The 15,630-nt window shown below is 49.7% G+C and overlaps 1 protein-coding gene across 2 annotated transcripts in view; it reads right to left on the bottom strand.

The window, feature by feature from the left end:
- Positions 1–15,630, bottom strand: part of SLC49A3 (solute carrier family 49 member 3) — a 53,387-nt gene that overhangs the window by 31,183 nt on the left and 6,574 nt on the right. Inside the window, exons 2-3 of one of the 2 annotated variants that reach the window (XM_059724537.1) lie at positions 11,687–11,839; positions 6,906–7,064 (exon numbers count right to left, since the gene is read on the bottom strand). In XM_059724537.1, the coding sequence (XP_059580520.1) occupies positions 6,906–7,064; positions 11,687–11,731 (204 nt within the window). In that variant the 5' untranslated portion in view covers positions 11,732–11,839. The remainder of the gene's footprint in view (positions 1–6,905; positions 7,065–11,686; positions 11,840–15,630) is intronic. The other variant, XM_006263066.4, reaches the window with a different exon arrangement.

Below are 15,630 nucleotides of genomic sequence, written 5' to 3'. Positions count from 1 at the left end.
CAGCTGTGTTGAAGCAGGGGGCCTGGGATGGTGCAGTGAGGCCAGGCAGGCAGTCACTGCATGCGGGGGAGCAAGCAGGGCCAAAACAGCCATGGACCAGACTGCCATCTGGCTCATGGCCACCTGGGCCCTGCTTGCTCCCCTCTGTGCAACTGCCTGCCTAGCCCCACCACAGTGGGCCAGTGGCAACGCAGGCCAGCAAGGCCAGCACAGTGGCCAGCAGGAGCCTGAGGCACTAGGCATCACTGCCAGGGGCTACAGCTGGAGCAGCCATGGCATGGGGAGGCAAAGGCTGCACTGAGAGCTGCTGCGTGCTGCCACTGTGCTGTGTGGCAGCACTCTCTTTGCTGCTTGTGCCTCCCTGCACTATGGCTGCTCCAGCCCCCTGGCCCTGGCAGCGATGACCAGTGTCCTGGGCTCCTGCTGGCCACCGCGCTGGTCCTAAGGCCCAACAACCATCTGGCCCCCATTCCTGCTCTCCCATGCACAGCAACTGCCTGCCTGGCCACACTGCACCATCCCAGGGCCATTGCTGTGCACCTGCCATCTCGACCCCATCTGCCTGGCCAGACCCCAGCACAGATGCCAATGACAGGCTCCAGGATGCCACTACCGGCTGTTGCCCTCCTGGGCCTCCAGCCCTACCATCTCTGGCCCCACCAGGCCAGTCAGGACTCATGGCGGCACATTGTCCAGCACACCTGACATGATGAGCAGTGGCTGGAACTGTTCCTCATGACCTGGGCCACCTTCTGGGACCTCCTGGAACAAATCTGCCCAACCAGAGTAGCAGGACACTGGCATGTGGCTGCTCCTCCCCACAGACACCCGCCTGGGCCTCATCCTGCTGAAGCTAGCCATGCCCACCAGCCTACATTACGTCGGCTACCTGTTTGGCATGGACAAGACCACTGCCGGGGAGGCCATCCTGGAAATGTATGGTGTCATCCAGAACGTGCTGGGGGACACTGTGCTCTGTGAGTATGACCTCCCTGGCAGTGGTGGTGGGATTCTGTGCCCTGGGTTTCCCCCAGCACAACGGGGCCCTGGACAGGACCTGCATCCTCATCACCTGCCCACACCATGATGACCACCCCTATTACAGCCAAAGGGACTTTCACTCTATGGTGTTCCAGGCCATCATGGACCACCGAGGAGCTATCACACAGGTGAGCGCTGGCAGGGCAGGTAGTGCCCACAATGCCCACATCTTCAGGAACTCTGGCCTGCCAGGCCTAGTGAGAGTAGGCGCTTTGCGCTGGGGGTGCCAGACCTGCAGCTGGGTACCATGGCCATCCTGCCCTTCCTTACTGGGGACGTCCCCTACCTGCTCCTGACCTGGCTCCTGTGGCCCTACACCAGTTAGCTGGACCCTCACCAGGCTCACTTTAACTGCTGCCTGGGCAGCACTCACACCCTGGTGCAGCATACCTTTGGCTGTCTCAAGGGTTGCTGGCACAGCCTCACCACCCACCCCAAGTTTAGTGAGGACAACCTCCCCTGGGTCACTGTCTCAGCCTCTGAGCTGCATAACATCTGTGAGGCCCAGGGGGAGCTATTCTGTGAGGTCTGGGTGGGGGGGGCACAGCACATGGAGGATTCCTGGCAGAGGGAGCAGCCAGAAGCAGAGCAGCAGTGGCAGCACCACCCCAGGGACAAGGCCCCAGGAGAGCTGCACACCTGTCAGCAGGGGCAGGGCATGGGGTATGAGAGGTGCTGGTCGACCACCTCCTCCTGCACTCCATGCTCTCACCTGTCTGCACCGCCGCCCGTGGACCCTCCACGCCCACTGCCCATCCCCAGCACCATGCTCACTGCAGACACATCTCACAAGAACAAGTTTTTATTTCCCTCGCATCAACCAGAGACTCCCTCTCCCCTCCCTCTACAACTGAGCCCCCACTCCCACAACGCCTCCACCTGCTCATGCTCTAGGGCCAGAAGCTGTGCCAGGAACTCCCTGTCTGCCCAGTCCCTCACCTACTCATGCCGGTCCTGTGCCTCCTCATGTCAGTCCTGTGTGCCCTTGTGGACAACATCCTCCGCATGCCACCTGTCCTGGCAGGCCACATCCTCTGCCTGCCAGGCCGGAGTGTCCACCAGCTGGTCCTCCAACACCATGACCAGGCGGTCCAGAATGAGAGTCCTGTTCAGGATCCTCCTCTGGTGGAGATGGCACATTGGAAAGGCCCTGGCTGTGGGCGTTGGCGACCCTGAGGCCACATCCTAGCTGCCAAGCACAGCCTGTTCCCTACATGCAGCTGCAGACTTTGTAGAACCATGAAAAAGAAGCTATTTGTATGAGCTTGCAACATTTCAGAGGTAAGATGCTTTGTACCAGGGGCCTCAGATCGGGAGTCAGGTGTGTAAGGCAGCCTGTTGACCATGTTAAGTCAGGCAGCCAGGCCCAGGCTCAGGCAGCCACTGGTCAAGCCTCCATCCCCACTCACTCCCCTGGGGCCAGTGGCTTGCTAGGTGCTGCCCGCAGGCAGCCTGCTTCCCCCACCCTGTTCCCAGGGCAGAACAGGCCAAGCTCCTGGCAGCACCTGCTGCTGTGACTCCAGATCCCATTGCTCCCCCTCCTCCTGCAGGCCAACTGCTCCCACAGCACCCAGGCTTGGGAGATGCAGGGCTCCCGGACTGGGATGAGGAGCTACCACTGCCCCCACCGTCCCAGCAGGAGGCTTCTCCAGGGAGGAACCTCGGGGCCAGCCCCACCCTGCGCCACTACTACGTCCCAAGCGTGCCCATGCTGCACGTGCCTCAGGCAGCATCAGGAGCTGTTTACCTGGACCAAAGGGGTGCCTGACCCACTACACCCTACTGCTGCTGAAGGCCAGATACCTTGGGTGCACCTGCACACCTGGCATGGGACCCTGAGCTTCAAAATCGAGGGAGGCAAGCCCAGGCTGCCACACAACCTCCGCTGCCGCCTGGAGGGCTATCTGTGGCTGTGCTACATGGCCCTGCCCCCAACAGCCAGGGAGCACATCGCTACCAGCATTGGCGCATTCCTCAGCATGGGAAAGGCCCATGCCTGCCTAGCTGCAGGGGCACAGGCTGCTCAATAAATCTTTCCACTGTCTCCTGCCTTCCTATGTGCTGTGGGGGGAAAACCTGGGGCATGGGGAATGTGGCTAAGACAGGTGGGGAGGGGGACCACAGACAGAGGCTGGGTGTTGGGGCTGGGGGCAGGGAGGGCCCTTCCCCCAGTGTAGGGCTTACCATGTAGCTGTAGCTGGTGGCTCCTCATGGTCGTGTCTGTCAGCGACGGCATGCAGATCCAGGTCCTTGGATGGCTGGGCACAGTGGGCAGGTGCCCAGCCAGGGGGCCCCCCGGGAAGAAGTTGGTGCTGCCATCATGGGTCCTGTACCGGCTCTCTGGGGCTCTGCATGGCTGACTGTGCTGCTGGGCCTGGGCAGCTGCATGAAGCACCCAGCACAGGGGCCTGGCAAGGGACTGACAGCTGCACAGCAGAAGCAATGCCCTGCAGCACCTGCAGGCTCAGGGTGGGCTGCGGGCAGGTGGAGCTGGCCCTGGCAGCCAGAAGCTGCCTGCAGCTGGGCCTGGGGTCTGGCAGGCCTGGCTGGAGCCTGCAGCAGTCTGAATGGTGCAGGTCTGGCAGCCGCATGGCACTGGGTGCTAGGCAGTGGTACCAGGGTGCAGGCAGGCTGGGGCAGCTGGCCTGCAGCCTGCCTAGGGGCACACAGGGGCCTGGAGTGCCCTCAGGCTCCCTACTGGTGTGCCCCAGGGCCCAGAATGCCTGTGGGCTTTTAAAGGCCTGAGGCAGGGGCTGCTGTAGAGGGAGCCCAGCCCTGGGGCAGGAGAGGCTCCCAGCCCAAAGCATTGGGGCTAGCCTGAGGCTGGTCCCCTAGTGACAGGGCTGACTTGGGACCAAATTTGCTCCTGGGTTACGTCTACATGTGTGTTACTGAGCAATAACTAATCACGAGTAAATCTGATACCTGCATTTGCAGGTATCAAATTTATTTGCCATTAGGGGTTTTTACTGTGCACTTACTGCATAGTAAAATATGCTACTGCACAGTGATGCACACAGACGCACCCAGAGAGTCCAAACGTATTTTCTGTAATGTCTCAGAAACATTACAGGGCATTTCTGAGCCTGAAAATGCATAACTGTCCATCTCCTAGGAAGTGCAAAGTTCAGCATTTTACTAAATGGAGGATAGCCAAATTACTTCCCCAGCAGCCAGCATACAAGGCCAGGTATCCTGAGGGCTTAAATGAAGGGTTAGTATAAGAACAGGGGCATGCCTTTCTCAGAATAATTCAGTCTGCATGAGTGGCCAGACAGGTCAAACCCGGCAGTCAGTGAACCTTGGCTGCTGAGGCTGTTTCACCATGTTTACCTGTAGAATTTTACTCTGTCTACCTAGGTGGCTCCTTGTGGTGCTGGCATTCAGTTTGCAGCTTCCGACATGAGAGATGGGTTCAGAGGCAACCCTGGAACAGGTTTGACTTGCTTACTGTATGTGAGATGAAAGGTCACTACAAATGTCTTGCTGCTTCTTTAGCCCCTGGCCCTGCCCCCTTGGCCTGAATCATGAATCCTTCAAGCTTCTCTTCTACCCTCACTGACTTCAGTCCTTTGAGTTGATTTAGTGCTGGTGAATTGTCCTTGCCTACTTACTATATTTGTGGCAAACAGAACAAGGAGTTAGCTCCCTGAGGGCAGGTGTATACTGGTTCCATGCTGTTCTTGAGAATGGTAGACTTGTTTTACAGCAGCAACCTTCTGCCACTCCAAATCCATTCTCAAGCACACCAGAGATAAGAGATCTCTGTAGGAGAGCAGGGGACGTCCCAGAGCATCCTCATCTGTCTCTGTTCCCGGTTTGGAGTACATAGAGTGCTGGGGCTTCTTTTCCAGCAACAATCTCAAGAGCAACACAGAACTAATGTAGGCATGTCCTCCTTTTTCTTATGAGCCCCAACAACATGATAGCAGAAGACAAGTGAGGTGGGATTTGGGGTCAGCAGCTGGGCATGTCCTATTAGCCTAAACCCTTTGATAGCTTCAAGCAGTATGAAGAGGTCTTGGAAGCATAAGCATGCTTTTTTCTCTCTGAAACACTCGGTTTGCATTTATTTTCATCTTTTATTTCATGACAGGGCTTTCATCTGTGTGGCAGGGGGTGGGGAATGAGGGACAGAACCCTGAAACACAGCCCTGTAAACAAGCCTGCATGGGAACTAACAAGCAGGAGGGAGGAAAAAGCCATGGGGCTACTGATAATGAACCACTGACACCTGGGTAGAGTCATTAGTAGCCTGCCCTGGACTGATTAAACAGATACTGAAAGGGAAAAAAACAGGAGAACGGAGAGGATGGCTACCAGGTTAGGAGATTCCCTTCTGCAGGGAGATGCTGAAACTGTAGTGGGAAGAGGCTTAAGGGTTACTCCAATGGAGGGAGGCATGGGAGAATCACAGCCTTAAAGAGACATACACTAAAGCCAAAGGAGAAGACTTAAAGAGACAGGACATCATAATTATCTCAGGAAAGGGATAATTTTGTTTGGAGAGCTGGAGTGGCCTGAGTGGGAGAGGGGACTAGAAAGGGAGTGAAGAGGAGGTCCCCACAAGAGCCCAGGCAGGCTCAGATACAGAGTAAGAGAGTGACAGAGCACACAGGAGTATAGAGTAAAAGGGCCTGAGAAGGCCCAGTGGGCAACTGAACCAGGGTGAGTCCAGAGAGGTGCAGGACACAAGATCTTGCCAAGAGAAGTGAGAGCATAGGAGACAGCAGAACAGAGAAGCTGGACTGGGGACTGGGTTGTCTGGACTGGGGATGAGTGAACTACGAAAGAGAAAATGGAGCACCATATTAGCACCTTCATGAGCCATAAGCAGCCTTCCTTCTCAAATTAACATCTACTGAGAACTAAATCATGTGGCGGGCACTAGAACAGAAGTGAACTTTGTTCAAGACAAGCTTCAGGGCAGGAAGAACGGGAGAGGGGGGTGGCCCTGTGACAAGAGAAAGGGCTTTGACATTCAGAAGCCCACCAAACTACTGGTGGGCTGGATACAATGGTTCCACAGGCCAGATCTGGCCTGCAGGCCATATGTTTGGCATCCCTAAACTATGGCATGTAACTTCATGGATCTTAAAGGCTAAACTAAGTGAACTCAAACAGATCTGCAGGTTGGCAATTGTGCATGCTATGATTTTAGAAAGCTGTGTAACTTATTACCCACGAGAGAGGTAGCATTACTGGCCATGCAATAAATAAGACAAGTGCTCCAGTAGCAACAGCTAAACTTGGGTATGACTGAAGGTTGTTTACTTTGGAGCACAAACCATCTTTAAGATGCTTCATGACAGCTTGACAAAGTTCCAAGATAACAAGGAAGATTTTCTAGACATTATAATAAAGTCAAGCTCACAGATAAGCATAGTAACAGAGTGGTTCAAGTCCTCCTCCAGACCCATGGCAAAGATCACACTCCATTGATACAACTGTAAATAGAGTATGTGGTCATTCCAGCTGGGGAGTCGAAGATGACCATATTGCTCTCATGTGCAGATGGCTAGGAAACTAATATGTTTCAACAATAGTACCCCAATGGTCCATTAGGCTTGGCTGGACACTTCTTTAGTGACATTTCATGAAGTGACCCTGAGCCCAGAGAAGGGAAAGTAGCTGACCCACCTTGTTCAATTTCATCTTTTCTCACTGTTGATATTACATTTCCTTTTGGAGCAGATTTTATTTATTACAAATAGAGCTTTAAATCTCATGTAAAGTTAAACGAGAATGCCATTTAAAAGCACTGACAAAAAGTGACTTGGATTCCCACCCACAAAGTACATGTTAATGCAAATGTCATCTTCACTTATTTTAAGCAGTCAATGCAGTGTCTTGATTAAACTTACGGTAAATTTGAGTCCAGCAGTATCAAGAAGCCATGTGGCCACCAGTCCAAATGGAATGGATATCAGAAGATACAGTAAGGATAGCCAGTTAATGGTATCCAAAGATACGTTGAAATAGACTGCTGCTTGATCAGCCACTGGAGCAAATGTCAGCCACAACTGCAGGAGAAAAAACATGAAAGCTGTTGTCAGGACTCCTGAACAACACTGGCATCTGTAGACAGAAACCCACGCCCCAACACCCAGAGGCCCGTCCTAGCCCAGTTTGGGCCCTCCCTTGAGGTCACCAATGGAAACTACAGTCTGCTGACTAGAGTGCTATAAAACCCTCCCACTTTCTGTATGGCCTTGTCTCAGCTGCTGCTTTGGACCCTCATGCTTGATTCCAGTTAACCTTTTTTGTCTCAGACAGGCTTATAGCCTTGATCAATTGTTTTACTTTGCCCATTACCTTGCGTTGACCCTTGGTTTGATATTCTGAAACCAAGATTGATACTTGGCTTTGACCTCAGCAACTTACATTCTAGTAAACCATTGGCTCTGATCCTAGGGTGAACCACTAAGCCTGACTGCCTTACAGCTATGAGCTAATGCTCTAACCATCAAGATGAATTCTCCCCTCCTTACCCACCATGAGGCCAAGTACTAGCATCTCTCTTGTACCTGCCCCTATTGTCACTGTGAATGGTATGTGCAGTGACATACTGTGGCAGATTACTAATGTTGTGTAGCCTGAATAGTCGTATGAATTTTGACTTGAAAACTGTGATTTTGTGTATTAAAAGGTACAACCATTAAAAAAAAGTTAAAATTCCAAAAAAGAAAGAAAAACGCCATTTTTTTGCAGCACACTTCCATTTCCCTTGCAGCACATTGGTGTGTTGTGGCACACCCTTTGGGAATCACTGATCTAGATAAATTAAGTCCTTCATATTAACCTTCAAGAAGCCTCTTATCTTACCATAGAATGATAGCATATTTGCCTAACACGATCTTCCTCTGTCAATTTAATGTTGTGCTTTGTCTAGTTTTCCATCTTTTTCAGTGCCTGCTCTAAAATCTTACTTTTAAGTCAAGTTAATAGGCCTGCCAAAGACTTCTTTGTCATTCATATCCTTTTTCCCCAAGTACAATGAGGTAAGTTATGAGGCACTTTCAGGGTTATATTTTCAGTCATTCACTACATCCAGTATGGCCACTGCTGTACTTCCACAAAGGAAAACATAACAGCAATTGTACATCTATTTTTGCCAACTGTACATCTATTTTTGCCAATTTAATCTCTGAGATTATTTACCTCAACCTGCAATTTAGGCACATAGGTAAGGAACCTACTTTTCAGGGTTGCTGAATACTTATAATGAGCTAAGGGAGTTGCTGATATTCATTACCTTTAGAAAATCAGGACACTTTTACCTGATATAGTTTCCTCTGAACTATAACAATATCTCCATAAGCTTTGTCTTTCAGAAGAAATGAGCTGAAATTGGCTCAATTCTGAGCTGGGATGTGGAATGGAACAAATTCACAATCTTGGCCAAAGCCCCAAAGAGATAACCCCAACAAAATTCTTTAAATTTAGGATATATTCCCAGTTCATTAGAAGACCTAAATTTTGTAGTGGTATTAGGTCATCTTCAAGTTTAGGTGATGAATGCTCTGGTAAATTAGATAAAAGAGGTATTTGAATGCACATACAATCTTCAATTTGCTTTCTTCCTTCTTTTTGTAGAGTCTTAAAGAGCAGTCCCCAGTCCCCTACTCCCTGCCTCCTCTTGCACATACTTCTAACAAGGTACCACTTTGCGGAGATTTGGCCCAATTCGGTGGCTGAATCTCCGAATATGAATCGAATCAGGGGACCCTTAAATCTCTCCAAATCGAATCAGAACCCTCCAAATCGATTTGGAGACATTTGGACATAGACACAGCTTTAAATGTTTTTTCTACATACCTCTAGGTAGCAGGGGCTTGTGAGTGCTGTGATGGTGGGGCAGATGGAGTGTCCCACAGAAGCATTGGGGGCTCCCCAGCACACTCAGCAGCAGACCCGGAAGTGGGCCAGCACTTCCAGTCCACTTCCAGGTCCACTGGGGAGTGCACGGCCCCCCCGGCTCAGTGACTGGTGTCTCCTGGGTCTGGGCAGACACCCGGGGTCCCCTCACAGCTGATTGCTGAGCCCTGGAGGTGTGGGGGGGGGCCCAGCGTTCTCCCTGGCAGAGCTGGAAGTGGATTGGAAGTACTTCCAGTCCACTTCCGGGTTCACCACCAAGGACATGGAGGGGCCCCCACACTCCTGTGGGATACTCTATGTGCCCCAGCATCACAGCGATTATGAGCCATGCCTGCTACCTCAAGGTATGTAGAAAAAACATTTAAAGCTGTGTCTATGTCCGAATTGCTGATTCTTCAAATCAGCATCAAATCTTCAGATTTGGATTTGGCTGTATCAAATCAGGGACAGTGATCTGAATCAATGAACTGAATCACTGTCCCTGATTCGGGCCAAATCCGAATCAAATAGGGCCTGCTTCACATACCCCAAATGAAAACCATCAGAAATTAAACAGAAGCACAATAAGGCATGGCCTTTCCTTATTCTTCTAGCCTGCCTGTTTGCTGAATTACCACATGGAAAGGGACTACAATCTGCTAAACCAAACACTGTACTTTATACATATCATATAACATGATGTGGAAAATATGAGTTTCAAAAATATTATGAGCATAAATTTAGCACAAGTAGGGCTTAGTGGAACTCAGGTTGAATCCTAGCTTCGGATTTTACTGAGTTTCCCAGTGAGGAAGCTCCAATTCCAAACTTCTTGTCTAGGCACAGCCATGTGATTGATCCAAACAAAAGACCAAAAGAATGAGTGTCTGGCTTCACTGTATTTTGTTTGGTGAGGGTGAATCCTAGAACAAGGGTGGTTAAACTCTCTAAATCCTGCAGCTGGCAGAGGATATTACATGTGTCAGGAAAAGGATTCCTAACAAAATGCGTCTACTCGCACAAATCTTGGTCTTCTCAACCGTTCTTTCATGAATCTTATTTGTTTGTACAGTCATATTAGCTAAATAATTTAAGATTGTTCTTGTCTAGTGATGATATTGTGATGTCACTGGGCACAATAAAAACCCACCATGTGTTTCTAGATCACAGTACTTCTCAATTCCTCAAAGAGTTACTTCTGGTATTTTCCCTTCCTGGCATTTGAGGGTGTGGATGGTCCTTCCCCATTTGGATGTAGCCAGCAGCTGCTGGTGTCACACTCCTCCAGCAAGACTGAGGGCTTTCCCCGCTGCCACAGTTCCTAGCAGAGGGTGCTTAGCCCACAGGTGGATGCCTCAGGTGCAATACTGTGTGGCATGTCCATCTGCAACATGCCCCCAGACTGGGAAAGCTGCCATGGGTCCTTGCTGAGCAGCAGCTGCTGGAGCCTGGGAAGTGGGCAGGAGGGAGGGAGGCACCATCTGGGGCTCCAGGTGCCTGAAGACTGGAGGTACCACCTGGCCATGGCATGGCTGTCCCAGCAAGTGGGAGCCCCTGTGGGTGCTGTGGGGGCACAGAATCCGTGCAGTCTACCTCTGCAGCATCTGCTGGCAGCCCTGCTACTGTGCTCACTCCTATTTAAACCCTTCCGGCTTTACCACACAGCTTTGCCTGACTCTGCTCCACCAGGTAACCACTACAATGCTGCAGCATGGATTTGTGCCACCTCCTGGGCAGCCCCTCCCAGAGTCACTCCTTTAACAGCGGGCAGCACTGAGCTGGGAGGTAAACATGAAATGGTATAATTTCTATTTAACAGTTTAAACTCTTACATCCCTAACAGAAACAAGTAGAAAGGGACATCTCAACAGAGGGAGAGAGAAGAATTGGCATGAGACAGGGGCATCTCGACTATAAATATGGGGACCCTGAGACTTGCTACTTGTAGTGACTTTAAGGAGTGTCAATGCACTTAATAAGTTGCTGCCGTTATTTTGGGTGGATTCACTGAGTTGGGTGGATTGCTAAACAGTCCAACTAGCGTACTATCTTAAGGACAAAAAACCTTTCTGAGTTTCCCTGCTGAACATGAATTCAAGTAATTCTTTCTGTGTCACACCCAGGGTAGACTTGATTTAAATTAAAGTGATTTAAATCATTGGTCAGGAAGCCCTGATTTAAACATTGTGTTCTACAAAAGTGCATTCTTGTTGTTTGATATTCTTTATTAATTTAACTTCTTGAAACTGCACTTTTAGAGAAAGGTAAGGACTTGGCTGTGTGTACACAAACTTGCAGAGAGACAATAGGGCTGATGGGTGGGTGATCAGGTCTGTTATCTCTCATGGGTGGGGAGCCGGAGGAAAAGCAAGGGTAATATTGGACCCCTGCTAAACCATATGGGTCAACTGACAACCAACACCCAGGAAAAAGCCAACCTGCTGAACAGGTATTTTGCATCGGTTTTTCACCAGCCCCAAGGGGCAGCCCTGCTCAGTACAGTATGGGATGGCCAGGGCTAGGGAGAACTATTACCCTTCATCAATGTTGACCATGTGAAGGAACACCCTGAGAGGTTGGACACCTTCAAGTCAGCTGGCCCAGACAGCTTACACCCCAGGGTACTTAAGGAGCTGGCAAACATCATAGCTCAGACACTGGCATGGATCTTTGAGAACTTGTGGCCCTCAGGCAAAATGCCTGAGGACTGGAAGAAGGCCAATGTGGTACCTATCTTCAAGAAAGGGAGGAAAGTAGATCCAGGGAACTACAGGCCCATCAACCTGACCTCCATCCCTGGGAAGATCTTGGAGAAAATCATCGAAGAGACCATTCTTGACAAACTGGCTGAAGGCAACTTCTTGAGGGATAGCCATCACGGGTTTGTTGCGGGTAGGTCTTGACCAATCTCATCTCCTTCTACGACCAGGTGACATATCACCTGGACAAGGGAGAAGAGATTGACATCATATATATTGACTTTAAAAAAGCTTTCAATCTGGTATCCCACGATCATCTTATAGAAAATCTGGCCAGCCGCGGCCTCAGCTACATCACAGTCTGCTGGCTGGGGAATTGGCTTTGAGGTCAGACCCAGAGAGTGGTAGTTGATGGAAGTCACTCATTGTGGTGGGCTGTGACCAGTGGGGTCCCCCAAGGCTCCGTTCCTAGGCCTATCCTTTTCAACACCTTCATTAATGATGTGGACACTGGTGTCAGGAGCAGACTGGCCAAGTTCGCTGATGAAACCAAACTTTGGGGTAAAGCGTCCACACCCGAGGACAGGATGGTGATCCAGGCCGACCTTTACAGGCTTGGAAAATGGGCGAATGAAAACCTGATGGCCTTTAACTCTGAAAAATGCAAGGTACTCCACCTTGGGAAGAAAAACCCGCAGCATGTTTATAGGCTCGGCAGTGCTACGCTTGCTAGCACCACAGCCAAAAGGGACTTGGGGGGTCATGATTGACCACAAAATAAATATGAGCCACCAATGTGATGTTGCAGCCAGCAAAGCGAGCAAAACTCTGGCTTGCATCCATAGATGCTTCTCTAGCAAATCCCAGGATGTCATCTGCCTGCTGTATTCGGCCTTGGTAAGGCTGCAGCTGGAGTACTGTATCCAATTCTGGGCTCCACAATTTAAAAAGGATGTGGAGAGCCACGTGCATGATCAAAGGACAGGAAAACAGGCCTTATGATGAGAGACTGAGAGCTATGGGACTCTTCAGCCTGGAAAAGCGCAGGCTCAGGGGGGACCTGGTGGCTGCCTATAAGTATATGAGGGGTGTACGTCAGGATATGGGGGAACGCCTGTTCACCAGAGCGCCCCATGGGATGACAAGGTCAAACAGTCACAAACTTCTCCAAGACCATTTCATTTTTAACTAAGTACCAGACTCAGTACTTCTACTTAAAGAGGAAGCCATTCTGACTTCAATCACAGTCTCTGGTTCTGTAAGAAGCAACTTCTCTGATTCTAGTTTGTTCCTCCCTCTCTTGCTGGTTTAATGCAGTCACTGGCAGTAATCCAGCCGACTACAAGTAGATAATTTTTTTTAGCCAAAGACCTAGAACTGAGCTCTGCTCAGTTACATGGGTACAATCACTGGCAACAGTGGCACTGCAACACGCATTGAGGGTAAATTTGGCCCCTAGTCTGCAAAGAAGCAGTTGCTAATCCTAGGGTTCTGAATCTGAAGAGCTACAGTGCTAAATTAATTCCCTAAATACTGTCATCAGCAGAAAGTCTGTCATACAGGCTTACTGATCACCTCCTTCACCTGGAAATCCAGGGTTAGTCAATGTAGTCCAAAAAATGAGTTGAGTTGGTCACAGTGCAGTAACTGGCAGGGGTGGAGGGGAAAGGGGGCAAGGAGGAAGAGTGGGGAGGAAGAGTTGGTGGGAGGAAAGTATGCAAAAAAGGAAATTGCAGCTCATTTCATGCACCTACTACTGATGGGCGCTATGGACCCCTAATTCAAACTGAGAACTGCTCCCCCTGATTGAAACCTGGAAACAGCAGGAACTATACTGCTACCTGCCCCTTCTTTCAGACATGACAGACAGATACAGTAACTGCTCCCAGAGATGAAGCAAATCTTTGATTTGACCACTAGAGAGGCTGGAGTCAGAACTCTCTGAATACTTAGCATGCAATTATGCTGAATAATATCTGTTAGAACTGAAAGAACCCTTTGATTATGTGCCATTCCAATGCTAAGTTGTACAGTAACCTATTAGGAAAACCTTTAGTGTTAGAACAGTAAGGCTGTAGAACAGACTGCCTAGGGAAGCTGTGGAATCTCCATCATTTGAAAAGTATTCAAGAAGAGGACGGATAAGCATTGATCTAGGATCATCTGGGAAGTAGCTATGCTAATACTATATTATAGGTATTTCCCATGCTTCTAGGCTTTGCTGGTTGCCACATGGGGCTGGGATGGGATTTCTTTCCCCCTCCCATTATTACATATGTCAGAAGTGAGGTTGCCTTCCCCAGAAGCATTGGGTGGTAGCTGTAGCCAAAGCTGGGGATTTTGACAGGGGTATGGCAATGCTTCTGCTGGGACTTAAACCCAAAAGGTTCCTTGATAGCAGTCAAACTAATTGCCATATTTGGGATTAGAAAGGAATTTCCCCCCATGACCAGACTGGTACAAACTGTGGTGGGGTTTGCCTTCTTCTGTAGCAAGGGGCGTGATCCTCTTCCTTGGACCTCTTGGGCACATCCAGACGTGCGTGGACATTTGGTTCCCCAAGGACAAGAAGCGGCAGCACACCTTGTGCTGCTGCATCTTGTCCCTGGGGAATGCCTATGCCACGTGTGCTTTGGCACGTGGCATGTTGTCCTGGGTGGCGTAGGGGAGGCTGGGGCCAGCACTGTGCTGGACCCAACAGCTTTACCTAGAGTCCTGGGGGCCTCCCAGAGCAGCAGCCACGGTGATCCTGCTGGGCCGAGCCTGGCCAATAGCCGCAGCGCAACTCTGAGCAGCCTGGCTTCACTTTTTAGCAGTGTGCGCTTTCCGAGTGCACACTCCTTTGAGTTTTTTTCCATGTTTTTTTTTAAACCCCTGGATAACCAGGGATAAAAAAAGAAAGCATGGAAAAAAAAAAACCCGGGGCAGCGCACACTTGGGCAGCATCCCTTTGCAGTGCAGAAAACTCCAGACTGTACAGTATGTGGCACTGCAAACGTGTTTGCAGTGTCACATATCGTACAACTACACTCATCTGGACATGCCCCTTGAGTGTATTTTAACAACCTTTGCAGCAGTAGCAGGGCACTGGTCACCACTGTCTCCCTGCTTTTCTTGTGGCAGGTTAGGGTGCTATGCTATACAGGGTCATCTGTACAGTTTTAGTAATAGGTTAGACAAAGATTTGCTTGGGATGGTTTGCTTGGGATGATCCTGCTTTCAGCAGGGGTGTTGGACCAGATGATCTTCAGAGGTCTCTTCTAGCCCTACTTCTCTATGATTCATTATCACTCACAGCTATACTAAACAATGTGATAACTTCTTTAGGCTTATGAGTCAGGCCTCATGATTAGATCTGGCCACACCTTGTACTGCTGAAAACTACTAAAGCCTCCTCCTACAATCTTCTGTCAGCAATACTGGTTCAAACTATACAGCACAATCACGTATAGGAGGAAGGGCTCTGAGAAGTGCTTTCTGCTGTGGGTTTGCTCTCAGTTTGCTTTCAGCTGAAATGTCTTTCCTCACTTTTTCACTGAGATAACTGAACAAAGATCCTGTCCTTTGAGTGGTGGGCAGAAGAGTTAAAAGGCAATGCCTTTAAATGAATTAGTATTGGATTTGCAGCTGGGTTCATTTAATTTTTTCCAGAACTTTTCTTAAAGGCAATTCTTTCATGCAACTGCAATCACAACTGAAAAAGGCCATTCCATCACACAACTGCAACCACAATGACGCCAACTGAGATGAGAATGGATGTTCAGAATGTTGGCACGTTCCAAGACATCAGTGTGGTCAAAAGTCACATGATTCCTAGCTAAAATGGCATGGGGAGAGTTGAGCAGCATGCACTTGCACCAACTCAGGCTCTGCTCCTGTATAAGCAAATACTCGTGGCCAATCCTGTTGGACTGTACCTGATCACAACCATTTGCAGGAGAAATGCTCTAAATGAGGAGGATTTCTGAAAACTAATCAAAAGCGTTGTTTTAAATCATTGTGGAAACAGAACTAAAACTTATACCATGAAATT

This window comes from Alligator mississippiensis, chromosome 3, assembly GCF_030867095.1.
Source record: "Alligator mississippiensis isolate rAllMis1 chromosome 3, rAllMis1, whole genome shotgun sequence".
NCBI classification, from domain to species: Eukaryota; Metazoa; Chordata; order Crocodylia; family Alligatoridae; genus Alligator; species Alligator mississippiensis.
The sequence above is the reverse complement of the archived record's forward strand: the minus strand, read 5'-3'. Positions and strand labels throughout refer to the sequence as shown.